The sequence below is a fragment of the Platichthys flesus genome, chromosome 17 (genome assembly GCF_949316205.1).
Source record: "Platichthys flesus chromosome 17, fPlaFle2.1, whole genome shotgun sequence".
In the NCBI taxonomy this organism is placed as follows: domain Eukaryota; kingdom Metazoa; phylum Chordata; class Actinopteri; order Pleuronectiformes; family Pleuronectidae; genus Platichthys; species Platichthys flesus.
Window position 1 is genome coordinate 12,349,562 of NC_084961.1, and position 18,332 is coordinate 12,367,893.

General features: G+C 41.8%; 1 protein-coding gene across 1 annotated transcript; it reads left to right on the forward strand.

The window, feature by feature from the left end:
• The first annotated feature begins 10 nt into the window (after positions 1-10).
• On the forward strand, positions 11-17,924 carry LOC133972780 (oxysterol-binding protein-related protein 3-like). Its single transcript, XM_062410352.1, has 22 exons — positions 11-137; positions 5,572-5,764; positions 6,592-6,708; positions 7,268-7,321; positions 7,789-7,902; positions 8,048-8,200; positions 8,317-8,407; positions 8,893-8,996; positions 9,221-9,310; positions 9,759-9,918; positions 10,069-10,193; positions 10,289-10,420; positions 10,745-10,838; positions 11,785-12,020; positions 12,701-12,838; positions 13,839-13,902; positions 14,396-14,474; positions 14,647-14,791; positions 15,293-15,437; positions 15,536-15,662; positions 16,037-16,159; positions 17,242-17,924. Exons 2-22 carry the CDS (start codon positions 5,702-5,704, stop codon positions 17,336-17,338), a joined length of 2,451 nt encoding a protein of 816 aa, XP_062266336.1. The 5' UTR covers positions 11-137; positions 5,572-5,701; the 3' UTR covers positions 17,339-17,924.
• Positions 17,925-18,332: the final 408 nt, after the last annotated feature.

The following is an 18,332-nucleotide window of genomic DNA, read 5'->3' on the forward strand; positions in this document are numbered from 1 at the left end:
TTTCCGCCCACCGAGCAAATCACTCCCCTGTTCACAGCGCGTCGCTGGGTCAGTGGAGCGAGGATCCTGAAGTCCTTCAGCCGCCATGTGTGTCTCCTCTGCCGGGGAGAAGATGCTGTAGCCGTCGCCACGGAACCGTAAGCTTTTATCTTCTGTAACACCGGTGTCTCGTGTGACTTCGCACCCGTGTGCCGTTGGCCGTTACCGCCTCACTTCCGGGTGGATTCGGCGGCGGAGTTGACAGCGGCGCCGGCTCGTGTGTGTCTGTGAGCGTTGAAATGAGACACCGCTCTCGATAGAATAGTTAATGGACTTCCTCCTGACATGTAGTGGCTCGGTTAGTGTTAGTGTTAGTGTTAGTGTGAGTGTTAGTGTTAGAGTTAATGTGTGTGTGTGTGTGTGTGCGTGTGCGTCTGTGTCTGTAACGTGTGGCTTTCTGTCGAGGCTGTGGACGTGCACATGTTTTTTTTATTAGACATGTTCAAGTTTGAATAACATGGCTGCGTACACACCTGTGCTTCTCTCTGCGTGGAGTTTGTCCCCATCAGACACTGTTCGATTCCTGGTTCCTAAGCTGACATGGCACAAACGTATTCACCCCTTATTCATTGGGTTCAAATTACACATGGAGATGAAGTACAGGATGTGATCTTGCTCGTCCGGTTTCATTTAACTCACCCAAAGCTGCTGTCTGCTGAGTGACTTTGAGTAATGGCTGTGGTTTGCATTTCATTTAAAAACAGAACGGTGTCCTCGGGAGGATAACATGAACTGACACCTAAATCCACACAAACAGGCAACAATTCAGATTTCAGTAGTTTTCTATAAATGTAAATAGAACCAGACCCAATGGATTCTTTTGGAGCCTATACTGATTTTTCTGAAATTGATATAGGCAATCATTCCTAAGACGTTGTCATGAAACCATGAGGGCAATTAAATGTAATTGAGGCTTTTATATTTGTCAGTTTTACTAAAAATGTAATATTTTGTATATATGTCTTACCAGATTGGTATTAGCAAACACAAACGGCGATGGTGATTACCTATAGGCACAAATTGACTGATTTTACAGGCAGACTGATATATCAGATGGGCCCTAAATGTTATTTAAATATCTTTGGGTATTGGTCTATGGGTTGAACAAAACAAAACATTTGAAGCCATAGCTTTAATGGCTGGAAATACAATGGAGATTTAATGCACCAAACAGACTGTCGATTAATCATACAACTATTTGGAAGATTAATCAATTATGAAACGATTCATTGCTCTCATTCATTAATTCACGGAATATAAATGATTAGGTCAGTGCTTTCTTCCCCTTCACTTTTGTGAGGTGCCTGATTGACCGTTGTGTTGTTACATTACATTACATTACATTACATTACATTACCTGTCATTGTTGTGCTGTAAGTAGCACCTCTTGGACCAGACAGGATCAGAATACGCATGAGTGGTGAGGCAAACACTATCACTGTGCCATTCCCAGTCACATGATTGCCTGTGGGTCCACATTATCATTCCTGTACCTAGGCTACTGTAAACAAAACTGTGACTGAAGGTTTTTGTTTTTTTTAGGGTGAGGGTTTGGACTGTTGTTAAGACAAAACATGACTTTTCTAGATATTACCCTGGGCTCTGGGGATCTGGGACCTTTCTGACTTTTCATTTCCCTAATGGTTAGTCAACTAGATCATTGACAATTGAAACTAATTGAGGATAAATGCAAGTTTAGTCGCAGAAGTAGGCAGACCAGTAGCGAGAGGAGATCGTCCAGCTATCCAGCCACCAATTTGTTGGTATTCATCCGCTCTGTTGAAGTGCCCTTTAACAAGATGTAGAGAAATCAATACGAGCTCCACATGGCACTGGTCAAATCTGCCCACCACTTGCACTCTAGTGAGCTAAAGAGGATTGTGCCACAGGCATAAGTTTTAGGTCCCTGGTCTGATCACTGTCCAGCCAAAATATTTCTCCTTGCTACACCATTTCTGAGCATAAACATCCAGCGTGGCCAACGTGACTCAGCGAGGTATCTTTATGTCACTCTACCCTTTTACACAACACCCACTTAAAAGCTGGTAAATACAGAGCACTCCTACCTAGACTAATACGCCAAGTGGCCACTCCGAGAACAGCAGGCCTGTTATCTCTTATGGTTTCATAAGGTTAGAAGATGCCTTACTTCCAGCCACACTGGCCGGTCGATAGACTCTCATGTGAAATCATATTTCTGCTGGTAGCGGCACAGGTTCTATAAATAGTAGCATGTTTTTATGCCCTCAGATTGTCCATAAAGAATAAACAATCTGAATATATTCTTGCCTTTCGTTTTTGTTGTATCCATAGCAACACGTGATTGAGCAGTTACACAAAGTGTCCCTCGTCTCAGCAGGAAAGAGACAGAAATACATCTTTTGTGATGCAGCTTTTCAAAAAATGGCTGGGTCAGGAATATATGGGCATGCTGGTTTTTCAAGCCTCTTGTCTTCTGCTTTCTCTTTGAGTGCACTTCAAAATAACTGACAGTTGAATGTCATATCGAGACAGCCTTTTACCTCTTTTATCCCTCCCTGATGCTCACATTCATTTTTACTCGGCCTGCATACAGGAAATACAGGTACTGCACAACTTTCAGATGAAATTGTATAAATATCTTCAAACAAGCCAGTGCTATTAACAGCTACACTTTGTCAGAGATGAGGTCCGAGGTCAGATAAGCTCCTGCCACCAACCAATCCAAATCCATATGATCCATCACACAATTTCGTTATAAAATTTGGGTTTAGTTGTCGGAAATAACCAGATCATGTTGCCAGATGTGCTTCTATTTAATGCGGGCTCTCGGTCTGATAATCAGTGGATCATGCACAACTTTAATTCCATAAATCTGTGAAGAAGCTTTCCCAGAAGGGTCTGCTCCTTTATTGTAGGGAGAGTCACAGATGGGCCATCTGCGAGGACCTTTTCGCCATCCCAGTCTGCCAGTAACGGAGTTACGGGAACGATGTACAACTGGGTGGACAGTCAAGTTGACTGCAGTCCTGTGGCTGGAAGAATGTGTATAGTCAGAAAGCAGATGGACTGGCTGCTAAGTCAACACTTGTGTGCTCAGTCAATGTTGCCATAAGAAACTGTCGCGGAAATGTGTTGCCTGTAGCCTTCCTCAACTCAAAGAGTAAACTGGATGTTGAATAGGTGTTGCTTGCCGTGTGTATATTTAATGAGCCACAGGAAGAGCAGTGTCGAATTGGTGTGGTTTGGACACAGGATACATTCAATGTTAATAAACTCTGATTCAACAGGCTATCAGAGCCCTCTAACAGTATCGACTGGGACTCATCAATATAAGTGACATTTTCAATCATACCAACCGGTGGTCAAAGTGGAGCTTCACTGAACTTTGAATAAACAAATGGACAGCTGTTTGTACAGCAGCGGTGCTGTGACTTCAGGGTTCTAGGGAGGGACTGAGTCCTGCAGCCCGTTTTCACTTGCTGCAACTCAATTACTGCACCTCACTTTTACAGTTCCAGAAAGAAAGTTGCAACCAGCGTTAGCCACTGTCCAGCAAAACAGGCAGGATTAGAACAAGCACTTGCTTGTGTGTTTGTTGCAGCAAAGCTTTATTTTGTAAGTTGTTTGAGTGGCGGGCCTTTCCAGAAGGCTTGGCACTTTGGTTGCTATGAATGAGACAAGTGGAAGAAAAATTCTCCCCCCAGTGTATTCAAAGAAAAGACACACTGGTGTTGTACTATTAATGATTGACTCTCATTACGTAAGACCCAAGGCAAAACGCCTGCCACTTCTAGTCTTACGGTGCAGGAGGCTCAGCGGTGTACGATATTACAGTAATCACTCAGTCAAGGTAAGTAGGGCACTCGGTGGGATGTTCGGGGACTCTCCTCTCCCAGTTCATCTGCAGTTTTCGCGGCACATCCATGGCAGGATTTATTACAGATTAACACACAGCTTCCACACAAGCAGTTAAGCCAGTGAGACGCACAAAGTAGTGACCCTTGAAACAGAAATGAGTGCATCTGTGCTCAGATCAGTTTGAGGCTGTGCTCTGAGGAAATGTTCTGCTGCAAAGTTTGCTGAACATGTTATGTAAAGCGGCGCATGGTGCTGCTGCCCTTACTCACCACTTATTGTGTGTATAATCATGGGTGTATTCTTGGAAGAGTTCAGCCAAGCCTGGAAATTTTCCATTGAGTCCCTGAGCTCTTACAATGTGCCTATCTTCAATGTTTTAATGTCGGGATGAGCCTTTGGTCATTTAAAGTCTACGTTAAACACAGATGTGTTCACACAGACTTAACTATGCAGGAGTGATGCGTAATGAATTCCTGAACTCGATTTTTATCTATAAAGCTTCAGAGAGCACAGCACTGCAGGCAGGTCACCGCTTGAACACAACACCTCGATGAGACGATTCAATCTCCCCGAGTTTATCACTTGAAACTTATTCAAGAAAACATTGTCTGTCCTTTTAGTCTCTCCAGAGCCGCAAAGTAGGCAAGTATGTGAATCATCCAAGTGCTCCTGTCTGCTTTTAGCCGCGTGTTGCCGCTAGCTAGCTGTGTGTGTGTTATGGTGTGTCTGGGGTATCGAGGCACGGAGCACATTCTTTCCTGTTGATGACTCATGTTCAGGGCTTGGTAATGACTGTAAGCGGAGCCCCTGGGAGCACACAAACCTAAACTACCAGACTGTTTGCACCAGATGCACATATCGGCATGCTTAACATCAACAGTTTACACATTTGCATGCATGTGGGCACCGACAAAGACCACAGGCATTCCCTTAGTGCGTAGTCCACCTGACAGGGTTGTGCCTGGCTCACATGACCAGTACACGTCCACACAGCCACTTTGACTTCAGTGTTAAAGTGTTATCAGCATACATAGGGAGTTGCTGTAAAACACATATAGGCGCAACATATCAGACAAATGCAAGTTGTACAAGTACAAGTAGGCCAAGGTCATCAATACTACATCACATGGAGAATGTAAATCTCCCTTCTCACCTAGTATAACACTACAGCTTTGTGAATATGTAAAGGCATTTAACTAAGCTTCATAACCTCAAATGTTTGAAGATGAGGAGGCTTGGGAGGAATTTGTTGGAAGTGAGCCAGCAGTTTAGCTTGGTTAAAGTTAGCTTTGTTTTTGTCTTAGATGTATTAATTTACTAGTTCCACACAAACGGTGGTAGTTACATCTGGTTCATGCATATGGAAGCAGCCACTGGAGTCATTCCTTTATGATAATAATTGACTGATTGTCTTGTTTTGATACTCTGTATGTTCCAGTGTGAACTGTAGCCTGAATCCTGAATTCAGGATAAAGGCTCAATGGCCTCTCATGTATTTTTGTTTTGGATATTTTTGTCCTGCTTCCTTAAAACTAGGCAGCATTGGACTTTGTTTTTTTTTATATCCACAGTTAGGCTGTGGACAGACACAGTGAGTGTCTGTCAGTTATTTGTCAGTTCCTGTGTGCTGCTTCTGTCCTCTTTTTAAAATGTGCTCCCCTGACTTCACTGTGTTTTAACCTTTCTCCACAGTGCTGACTGTTGTGGCGTGGCCTTCAAAGGTCAGAGTGATGCTCCTGGTGGCTCCGCTGTGATCTGCTTTACTGTGGGTTTCCACAGAAACACAACAACAGAGGGTAGAAGGAGGTGAAGTCGCAAAAAGATGACGTCGCCATCGCCCACTCACAGTGACAGCAGCAACTCCTCCAAACAAGACAGCAACCAGGTGAGTTTGTTGTGGTTCTACATGTGTTGATATAGGTTTGTGAAAATAAAAGTACTTGCAGCATGAATATACTTTAATGCAGTATCCCTTAGGAAATAAAACAGGTTAGATATTATTAATAATAATATTAAAGTTTGTTGTTTTGATCAAACATTTGAAATTCATTAAATTATTAAGAGTTTGTTTCTGTGACACTTAACAGGTAATAGAAGAGGAAATCACACCCTTTATAAAGAGCTTCAAGTGAAAAAAAAACAAACTGATATTGCAGTAACCACAGTATTGCACCTAAAGGAGACATACTCATCATTTTTGTTATTACCTGAAAAGGTTTACACGCTCAAATTTTCAGAAAATACATCACTTTCCTCGTACTGTCCATTGCTGTAGACCCTATTTTCAGCCTATATCTGAAACACTCTGGTCTGATAAAGCACAGTCACTCTGAGTGGTCAGCAGGTCTACTCTGTTGTGATTGGTCTATCACTTCCAGCGCATGTAGGAAATGTGGGCCCCTGCTCTCTCTTTACCTGGCTTTGTTAGGGGGCATGCCAGACTAGCCGCTGGGCAAGCATTATGCAAATGTGTGGCATTGTGATAACACGATGGTGAAGTGATATGACGATGGCTGTTAAATTTTGCAGACCTTTTGCATAAACAAATAAAACTATTAAACATTAGAAGAAAGAAGCATCATATGTCTCTAAGTGGTGCCTGTGATGATGACAATATTGTTTACTGATTGCAGGTTTTAGGCTGTGATATAACCTTGTTATTTGTCTGTCTAACCCATGCAGTAATAAATACCCTCGTATGTCTCTCTCCAGGACAGCTGGGAGATTGTGGAGGGGCTCAGAGGGGTTCCTGCCAGCGTGCAGGAGCCTGCCAGGCAGGAGGGTTTCCTGCTCAAGAGGAGGAAGTGGCCCATGAAGGGATGGCATAAGGTCAGTACCTGACCTGTCCACTTATAACCCCAGACAGCAACATGTTACATAACAACACTTTCACCCTGGACCATCTCATAATGAACTTATTGTTACTCTCAGCATTTTAAAAGGATGTGTCAGACATGAGCTGGAGTTTGCTCACATTCTGAGGTTGCTTATATACTTTTTTAAATATCCTGCACTGTGTTCCTCATGTGTTGTAAGGGCCAAATTGCGTGTGCAGCGCCTGTGTGTTGCCAAATGCGTTGCCTTTCATTTAGCCCCCAAGGAGGATTCAAGTAATGTCAAAATGTAGTCTTTTTCATTGTAAAACAAAAGAGAGCAAACTGTGCTTGTAAACTGTGGTTATTATATCACCTGCTTCATTGCTGCTGTTTTTAAATTTAAAAGGTAAGGTCAAGGGAATGTCGAGTTATTGGTGCAAAACTGCACAATGTCTGCAAACTTTTATTTTTACTGGTGTCTTATTGTATAACCAAAGAGTGCAATAAATCTATTATTCCAGGAAGGCAACAACTGGACAGCTGCTGACTGAGTTTTTTTTCTTCCCATCTAGAGATACTTTGTGTTGGAGAAAGGCATCTTGAAGTATGCAAAGCGTGGAACTGATGTAGGTATCACCTCAAGAGCATAATTTGTTTATCGATTTTTATTTTCCTATCTTTATTCAAGAATGCGGCCTCTCAGTTTGAGAGGAATGATTGAGTTCACATTCAGATCTTGCGATTATGTCACTCAATACACTGCACTTGTACTCAAACTGTGTGCTTTCACTCAGTTATTTTGTTGCTTAGACAGAGTGCCTGCGCTCCAGCTTCAGCTCTTTTCACGTTCGGATGTGTTGTTCGCTTTACTTCTTTGACATTCCTGTAACCGCCAGTATGGGACAAAGACGGTGGGACAATTTCGTTAGTCAACACCACACCTGGCATTCCATTGGTTGGAGTCCAAGAGCATTACAAATTCTGGACATGAAATCAATAAGTCCTGCTCTCCTATTGAAAGACCACGGTCTTGAGTAATGCTCTTGAATCATTCTTGCAAAGACACATGCTAACAAAGTTGTTTTTTGCACAGCTGAAAAAGGGAAAGCTTCATGGCTGCATTGATGTCGGCCTGTCTGTCATGTCAATAAAGAAAAAAGCCATGTGCATTGACCTGGACACAGAGGAGAACATCTATCACCTAAAGGTATTGTACTGTTTATGAGCCAAGTCTTAACTGTTTCAACACCTACACCTGTTTTTCCTTATATTTCCTGTGTCTGCTTCCTACAAACACACTCACTGCACTTTTCTCCAAGTTGGCGCTCCTAATTAGACTTTATGGCACCCAGGTGAAGTCTCCGGAGCTGTTTGAGGAGTGGATGTCAAAACTCCGGCATCACCGCGTGTATCGGCAGAACGAGATTGCCATGTATCCCCATGAGAGGCACCTCTTCCATCCCGGCGCCTCGTCCTCCCCCTCCCTCAGTGACTCTCTGAGGAAAGTGAGTTGTTGCAGTGCTTGTTTGTAGAAAACAATTTGTTTCCCCCGGCGCTCTTAAATTGTATGCACTTGGTTTGTGAAGTTATCGTCATCCATCTCTCTTTCTCACTCAAACAGAGAGCTACTCTTACCAAGCAGGCGTCAGTCCACCAGGCTAAGATCAGCTCTTGGCTCCATTCCTCAGAGGACATGAATAGGTGCTGCAAAGGTTGGTTGTTTTGTCTTTTTTCTTTTTTGCCTTTAAACTGGTCAGACGGGTTTTCACTCCAGGGTCAAACGACATTAGACACGGGTCCAGCTCCGATTTGCAGTGAAACGATACCTTGGTTAACACATTTAGGCAATTTAAACGCTTATGCTGCACTTTTTCCGGCGAAATCTTGACATATGGAACTTCTTGGCGTTGGCACGTTATTAGCGTTGAACATTTATGTACTAATTGCTTTTTACATCTTTGCAACAACGTATTGTGCAAGATGCAACACCGTTAAGTCTGCAAGGTTAGAGAGCTTCGTGACATCGAACAGGACTCATCAGGGGAAAACTAGAAATAGAAAAGGAGTTGATCGACTTTTTATGGCAGGTGCTGGATTTTCTTGATCCAGCAAATGTTATATTTCTATTTTATTCTCCTATCACTGTGCCTGCATTCAGCCCCAACTTTAATCTGATAATAATCCCTTTCTCTCTCAGACTTGGAGGACTGTGGATCATACCTGCTTGAACTCAACCTGCTGCTGAAGAGCATGGAGGTCATCCACCGCACATACTCAGCTCCAGCCATCAGTGCACTACAAGTAAACAAAGACACTCAAATGAAGTTGACCATGATTTGAAATGTGGACACATTTCAAATTTCAAGATTCCCAATGAAAATGCATTTGCCGACTTTGTTGGTGTAACAGAACGGTCAAGTAATACGCAAAATGTTGATTATCCTTAATCTAATATTTTTGAGTGCTCGTGTCAGTTTTGGAATTCCAATTTTTTCCTACCTAATACATTTTTGGTGGCACCATAGGCATGTACGTATGACATCCCAAAAAAGGAGAAGAGGCCGAGGAGGTGGCGATCCAAAAACAGTGGCAAAGAAACAAAAACCACACTACAGGTACATGTCCAATTTCATTATTATTATCTCTGCCAAGGAGATTATGTTTTCACTTTCTTTGTCTGTCTGTTAATTAACAGGACTACACACAAAACTAGTCGACTGATTGCCACTAAACTTAATGGAAGGTTGCAGTATGGGTTATGAAAGATCCTGTAAAATGTTGGTGTTTCCAACAGAATTCACTCAATCTATTGCGGTAAAAGGTGAAAGACAAGTTCTCGTGTCAGAGGTAGAACTGCATTCCATCCAACATATTAGCACATATCTGACCGCCACAGGGCGGGCATATAACGGGAAACACACATTTGAAATGGTGAGGGCATTAACCTTGGCAGAGGTATGCACTGTGAGCAACCCTCTATTTGATATCAACAAGCGTAATAGTGTGAGAATGAAAGCAAAATAATGGTTTTCACTTCACCTTTTCTTTGTGTTTGTCCCCCAGATCCCGAGCTGTATCTCCTCCAATTCCCCTCGTCTTCATGCCTCCAACCCCAACCTGTCCACCACTGAGTCAAATACCCAAGAGGCCTGTCCTGAATCTCCAGACTCTCCTATAGATGCGTCCCGTCTCCAAGTGGACTTCTGCAGGCTGGCAAACAACCGTGAGTCCTTGCCTAAGTCACCACAATATTGCTAAGATTATCTATTTACTTCTAAATAGATGCTTTTTTGGGCTTCTATATGGTGAGATAGTTTCCATGACAACTCTATATAAGTCTTTGTTTCCGTCCCTGGCATTTACTTCACTCCAGTCCACACCACACTGAAATCAGCCTTCAGTTCCTTGGTAGCAGAAAAAGACAGACTGAGGCACACCGTCGACATGCAGCCCCCACAGCCAGTGCAGGTCATGGGCTTAAAGACTGCTTATACCTCAGTGAGTGACTCCAAGATTCAGAACTGTCAAATCTGCAAAATCCCACCACATTAAAAAATGTTAACACATAACCGGTTTTCTCATCATTTAAACAGGAATGTGCAGGCGGCTCCCACTCCTTGGTCCACCAGGCGTCTAATGAGAGCAAAGCATCTATCCCTGAGTCGATATCCGAGTTCTATGATGCTCAGGAGTACCTTCTCTCCTCTTCCTCTTCCGAAAATGAGGTCAGACACTATGTTGTACCTCCTCCCCCTCCGATACTTCATGTTAAAATCTAAATGCAGGGATAATTTTATTGAACGAGTCTATGAAATGTGAGAAATTGGGGGAGAAAAGGTAATGAGACAACGAGGTGACAATTTTTTTTAGCCCTACAACTGGGTCTTAACTAAACCCAAATACCTGCATCTACGAATGTACAGTAAACTGCCTTTATTTATTTTGTATTGACTCGAAAGTCTGGGTTTTATGTTAATGTTTTTTTTGTCTTTTGATCCTGCGCTTTGGACGCTTTCTGACCTTCACCATTGATTCTCTTTTATCTCCAGGCGTCCGACGATGACTCGTACATCAGTGATGTCAGTGACAGTGTCTCCATGGATACCTACAGCAACGAGGGAGGCAGTGAGAGACACAATTCTGGTATATAATACAGTAGCAAGTTGTGTATGTGTGCTTGTGTGCAACAGAGTGAAATACGGGGACCTCATTCTGTCATAGAGGGGCAGGACTTGTCCTCCCCTGTGCGCTTGAAAGCGACTGCAACTGAGCCTCTGGGGGTCTTATTGTGCTTTCTCAGAGTTTAACACAGTATAAATTATGAATATCTGGAATCAGAGAAATTACTCTCTTGCTGAGGGAGTGTGCTAGAACAGTACTACTGCCATCTTTCAGACACGTTTACAAACTCGGTGCAGTATGTGACGAAACATCTGCAGACATGATTTCTTAATTCACTGCTGCAGATGTTGTTTCCTCTATATTTCCTCTGCATGAATCTTAACTCCATGAGGAAACATTTATTCAACTAGAGTATCACTCAGTAGAGTGCAAACCTCTGTTCCCTTATGAAACCACATTTAAATTCACTAGATACACATTTGTATGATGAACAAACTCATTGATACCAACCCCACTAAATATGTAAATATGTCATGGTAGAGAAAGGTCCTGGATCCGCCCTCTGATCTGGATCCACACAACATGGTCATGGATTATTTTCTGACCAATACAACATCTCTCCTTAGAGTTTTGTGCCAATCCGTCAACTTGTTTGTCTGTAAACAATCAGACAAACTAAAGTTTTTAAATTTGAATGAATTTTGCGTTAGCTAGATTTTTCGATGCTTATGTCAGAGTAATGAGTGACAGTTTTTTTTAACTGCTTCTCTCGATCCTCATCTTCTTCACATCAGTGTTGGACATCAGAGACTTTACAACATCAAATATTAGACATTTTTCACATATAAGCATCACCTCTCTAACATGTCATCTCTCACATTTTTCTGTCTCACTCGTTGTTGTTAAAAACAGGTCTTCCTTCTTCTTCTCGTCTCACTGTCTCTCCCTCGACATTTCCCTCCTGCAGTCAGCAGCGTGGTGAACCGGAATCGCCGGCGCACCAGGCTGCCCTCCCCGTGTTCCGCCAGCAGCGTGAGCCTGTGGAACATCCTGAGGAACAACATCGGGAAAGACCTGTCCAAGGTGGCCATGCCAGTGCAGCTCAACGAGCCGCTCAACACCCTGCAGAGGCTGTGTGAGGAGCTGGAGTACAGCGAGCTGCTGGACACCGCCAACCAGACGCAGGACCCTTACCAGCGGATGGTGAGCGGAAAAGAAAACCAGCATGATAAAGCTGCATGTATAAATCTGCAGAGGGAAGATGGAGCCTTGTAAACATGTACAAATTCTAATTAAAAACTTGAGTTATTTTGCACACATGTCATTATGCATCTACTATCTACAAACTATTCTCACGAGAAATATAACAAACTCTTATGATACCACAAAGAACATTATAAGGCTGAAGCTCGCAAAAGGTAAAGATATGTATTCAGGCCTGTGATCTCCACGTCAGCAGAAGCGCACAGGTAGAAAAAAACAGTGACAGGGCCTGGAGCAAACTATAGATAGGAAATGTTTATTGAGGTCAGTGCTCTTCCTCAGGCATCTTTTCAAATGATACTCTGATGTGTGTCTTTTTGCTTCGTGTGCGCTTCTGTTAAAGGTTTTAATAAATCAAACAAAATACATTTTCACTAATCTTTTTTTGTTTCTGTGCCTTTTTGGTCCAGAGTATTTATAGTTTATAGTCCAAAAGACAGACTGTCGGCCAAACACACAAAAATATCATATTCACAAGTGTCAGGCTTCTAGATACTGTATAAATACTGTACAAACTACAGAGAATGTACTATTACTTATGCGTACTCGTTATTAACCACATTTACGTGCTTCTAACTTGGTGTCAGACCCTCACCGCTCCTCTCTGATTTTCTATACAGGTGTATGTTGCTACTTTTGCAATATCTGCTTATGCATCCAGCTTCCATCGAGCAGGAAGCAAACCCTTTAACCCCGTCCTGGGAGAGACGTACGAGTGTGACAGACCTGATAAGGGCTTCAGGTTTATAGCTGAACAGGTAGAGGTCACAGGTTACATCACACACACACACACAACACACCATTTACTGCATGGGCATACAAAGAATTACAAGCTTTCAATAAGAAATTGAGAGCAGGCTTATTTTCCCGCTAATTAAAGGTATTATATTTGTGGAATTTTATGTATTTCATGTAAAGTTGCCACATTTAAGCATTTTTCAGACATTAACTTCAAAAATTGGGGCCAGACAATTTCCGGAGTTTGCCTTTCACATACGAAGAACACAGCAGGATATTTTGCGGGTGAAATAGTTCACAACAGGAGAATTACCATGACATTCAGGCAAGCATGCAGGAGGGAGGACATGACTTATATACTGCACAGGGTTTTTTGTTTAAAGCACATCAACAACAGTGTCAGCCCTTATCCTAAAAATCATCTTGGTTAAGTCATCTTCATCTGCGACTTCTTCGATTCTTCTTCCTGAGATATTTGTGTTCTCTTCCTGCTTTACTCTCACATGGGCCAATTTTCCGGACATTTCAATAGGGGGCGGGCAAGAAAAGTTACAGAAGATGTTCAGGACAACTGACTTAGACATTTGCACATACTCTGGACAACTTCAGGAAAATGTCTGGACTTCATTGCATGACTGAAAGCAGCTTTAGTCATTTGAAACACTGGTCTGTTATTCTCAATTGAAACGGCACACCATAGGTTTTTAAATGTCTGACTATCAATGAAGAACAGCGCCCTGTTCCTGTTGTATGCTTTAAAGCAAATGACAAGACTTGCAACTAAATCCAATCCTACAAATCCTGCACTGACTTGCCAGTCGTCTCTGCGTTGGTCTTGTTTATTTACATTAATTATACTGATCTCTTAAATTGTTTGTATTAATGGTTTAAGGCTGTCGAAAAAATTAAACCTTTCCCAGCCTTCACTGATTGATGCATACAGCTCCATGAGCTACAAAGTGTATTGTTTCGGATGAGGTGCCTTTATCTCATTATTTATCTCTTCTCTCTGTTTCCCAGGTGAGTCATCACCCGCCAGTTTCAGCATGTCATGGTGCTTCAAGGAACTTCACCTTTTGGCAAGGTGAGCATTTCTGGAATAAACCACCCATTTTCCCTCTGCTGGGGTTGGATTACATGGAAAATGCCCCAGTGGCGCTGCACCTTTTTGTTTTGTTACATGCTTGAGTTAAAACCGCTGTTGTGCAAGATTTAAGGAACCTCATTTAACTCTGTGGCCTTGGTGTTCTCTGTGATTTTCCATTGTGTGATAATACTACATTTTTAGTTTATAGCAAAATCGCTGTGCAGATTATATTCATGAGACTGATCAGTTAAGTCAGACACTGTGTGCTCAGAAACAACTGAGTAACCAATGATTGTCAGAGAAACTACAGCCTGTTGCCTTGTTTGCATTCCTGATTGTGCACATGAATAAAGACGGCGGTTTATAAAAAGACACTGATGTTTGCTGAAGAGACCAAAAAAAAACCTGTTGAGGATCTAAATTAAGATAAAATGATGATTTCCATTGTAAGAAGAGGTCACCTGCTAATTTGTCTCCCATTGTCGCTCAGATGTTCGATGGAAAAACAAATTCTGGGGCAAATCCATGGAAATTGTTCCCATGGGAACCACACATGTCACACTACCTGCGTAAGTCCTTTATTCCTTTAATGGCTTTATGTGGGTGTGTTTGCATGTGCTTAGATGTGTATATACTCATGTGTTTTCAACATAAGAGTCCAGATCACCATGCACAGTACTATGAACGAAACATAATTTTTTTTTTTGTGGTTAAGTACAGTTTATGATTTGATTTCTGCAGCTTTGGGGACCACTACGAATGGAACAAAGTGACTTCCTGCATCCACAACATCCTGAGCGGCCAGCGCTGGATCGAACACTACGGAGAGATGGCCATCAAAAATATCAACAGTGACACTTGCCAGTGTAAAGTCACATTTGTTAAGGTTAGGAAACGCAAATATTGATATAACCGTGAATGTCTTGTGTTCTGTTGTGATTTTTACTCTGCATCTTGACAAGAAAGAAGCTATGGTGAACATGTCTTCCCATCTTAACACGGTCCTTCAGTGAATTTCTACTGTTGTGCTGTTGTAGAGACAAACTAAACCTGGTTTGTTTGTTCTGATCAGTCACATGAGCCTGCTATTAGACACTTGATTTTTAGCAGCGTCATTCTCTGAGCACATACTTCAGTCTTTTGTAAAAAAAAAAGTACTTTTTATGCAGTGCAGCCCACTCAAACAGACCTTACACTAGATAGGCACACAGCACCCTCTGCTGGCCAAAAATAGAAAAACAAATAAACAAGAGAAATAAAAACGATTGCACACTACAACTCTAATCCTCAGTAAGACACGCCTAAATCATTCAGCATTTTTTTTAATTATTGTTTTAAATATTTCACATTCAGTTTCATATTTCACGTAGAATTTGTACTCTTTCAGGCAAGATCATGGAGCTCAACAGTGAACGAGATAGAGGCCGTGGTTACCGACTCAAATGGAAAAGTAGTTCACTCCCTTTTTGGAAAATGGCACGAGTCTGTGTTTAAAGGAGACCCACCTTCTGCCACATGCATCTGGAGAGCAAGTGAGTGATTGGTCCCTGGAATTGACAGTCAAGCAGCTTTTACACGAATGCACGAATTGACACGACAGCTGCTAATTTGTATGTGTGTGTGTATGTAGACCCCATGCCGGTGGACCAGGAGCAGTACTATGGCTTCACCCAGTTTGCAGTGGAGCTGAATGAGTTGGTCTCCACCCTGAGACCTCTGCTCCCCCCTACAGACACACGCCTCAGGCCGGACCAGAGGTTAGCACTGTCTACAATGTTGATCTCTGTTTGTCCATCCACAAACATTATCTCTAACCTTTATTGAAATTGAATACTTAATTACTTTAGTTACTGATATCTTATTATTCTAATGACCTGTGCAGATGACCCCGTAGCGTAAATTGATTTATAGCTACCAAAACTGTCCTTGGGCCCAAACAACGACGCGATGAATTCATGGGAATTGGATGAATGTGCTTTAAAAATTAATTTCCTGCCATGGTAAATATATTGTGACGGGGAGAGGGAGTTGCCACAGCTGCTACTATCAATAAGAAATAGAGATTTCCTGTTTTGCATTCGGTGAAATGGTTTTGTATATAATGGTCACTCTCTCTGTTTCTTTCGTCCAGGCTGCTGGAGGAGGGGAACCCAGAAGCGGCTGAGGAGCAGAAACAGAGGATAGAGCAGCTCCAGAGGGAGAGGAGGAAAGTGCTGCAGGACAACAACATGACACACCAGCCGCGCTTTTTCAAGTATGCTGCTCGTTTCTTGTTTGTGCAACCTCTGTGCATGAGTCTGTGTGTGCAGTCAGACACAGTGAAACTGCTCATCATCACATGTTTGTTACACCAAGAAAACACCAAATACGATCCTCCCTTACTGTCCCAAATGTTTTTAAATGTCTGTTCTATGCAAGTGAAGTCGACACAGAAAGTCAAGAAGATTTTCTGTGTAACATATTTCTTGTCTGGATTAGCCAAGCGGCTATTATTTACATTTAAAGACACAAAAGTGTTGATCATATATTTTAGGTTTGCAAGTTAACATCAATAGTTATTTATAAAATAATACGTATGTTATAAAATTATTTGCAGTGGAGTGGATGTGGCTAAGGAGGTTAAGTGGTTGTCTGCTGGATTCTGAACCTCAAGTTTCTCCCCGATGATGTAAAATTAGTATCAGTGGTGTGTGACTGCATTGTGTAGAACAAGTGCTGTTTGATAGTTTGTTTGTGTGTGTGTGTGTGTGTGAGAGGTGGTTAATACAAGAAATGTGCTTCATAAATGCAAACATTTTACCATTTCATATTATTCTAGAATCTGATCAATTCCTTCAAAGCAACACTATGTAAATATTCCTGAGCAACAGCGCCACCTGCAGCCACATTCAAGACATGACCAAAGAATACACAGAGGAAGAAAAGTGAAAAGTAAAGAAAGAAAATATTATATAAATACTAATATTCTTATAATAATTGGGATACATTTTATCTGTTATTGATAATGTAACCACTGTGATATTGGTAAGAAGTAATAATAAAAATCTTGAAAAAAAAACAAAAGTACAATGAATGCATAAATAAGAAGAAAAAAAAGAGAGGGACTAAAAAGTGTAATAATACTTATCATCTTGTAGCCACCAATATTTTATAATAACTATTACTATTATCATTACCATGACCAATAATTATGAACATTAGTCAGTTCCACACTTCCCACAGGAGATCGTACCCACTCACGTTACTTAGAGCAACAACAGTAGTTCAGGGGGAGGATTGGAATGAAAGTGATTTGAAAATTTGTTGATCGGGTTGATTTTCTTGCTGTGTCGACAGGAAGTCTAAGGACGACATGTGGGTGAGCGGCAACTCGTACTGGGAGCAGCGTAGAGACCCTGGCTTCAGCAAAATTGACTTCCCAGTGTTGTGGTGACCTCTGGATACAACCAAACGTCTCCACTACAACTTATCACAGAGAGGGAAGTGTAAACTGAACTGAAACCTGCCTTCAACTGTCCTGACTGGGTCAACGTGAATCAATCCATGTCATAGTAACCCAACCTAAGATGGACTTCCTGCTTCCAGTTTCAGGGCAGAGCAGAGCCTGTAGAACTTGTATTTCACATTTCACCTTCTCCTCTTGTTATCATACCCTGTCATTTACACAGTGTCCGTTCAGACTAAATATTCATATCAATATCGTCTGTTTCATCTCAGCATTTACCAAAGTGCCTTTTATTGCAGGGCTGCACTCAAATCAGCTGCTTTAGCAGTTATGCAAAAACACTTTTATTTAGAGACTTCAGATGATGTCAGTGTTCAGTTTGTGGACTCAAGAGGAAAGGAACGGGTTTGTATTTCAGCTTTGAATTCTAATAGAGGGACTTCAGCCTGATTTCAGAGTGCTGCCTTGTATAAATCAGTCTTGAATGTCAGGACTGGGGATACAGTTTTGTACTGATGTGACAAAAGCAATAATACTTCATGTTAAAAGTTGAAAATAAACTGTTCAATGGACAGCCGAGTTATGTTTATGTTATTACTTTTACACTTCCTTCTTTTTTAACTCTGTTTTGGGGTTTGGGGTCAGGATGAGCTTCAGCTTGTTGCTCATTGCTCACACAGTGTAATAATTATTTTCACCTAAACATAGGACAAATAAAATAGATGTGGTGAAAATCTGCTCCAGCTCTGGTGTGGCACCATCCAGAATGATTCCTGTCCAAAAGCATCTGCTCTTATTAGAAGAGTAAAGAGTGGACGTTCTCCTCATTTCCTCAGTCTCGTGTTTAGGATAACAGAAAAACTATAGACTCAATTTCCTTGAAACTTAATGGACGTATGGGACATGTGCCGAGAAAGAACTTGTTGCTTTTGGTGTGGAACTGGACAAAGGGGTGGTCTCAGGAATGTTTTTATCACATTCT

Coding starts and splice junctions, on each gene's coding strand:
- LOC133972780 (XM_062410352.1), top strand. CDS start 5,702: ATGACGTCGCCATCGCCCACTCACAGTGACAGCAGCAACTCCTCCAAA. Junction 7,322..7,788: donor ATGCAAAGCGTGGAACTGAT/GTAGGTATCACC, acceptor TTTTTTGCACAG/CTGAAAAAGGGAAAGCTTCA. Junction 14,792..15,292: donor GTAAAGTCACATTTGTTAAG/GTTAGGAAACGC, acceptor GTACTCTTTCAG/GCAAGATCATGGAGCTCAAC.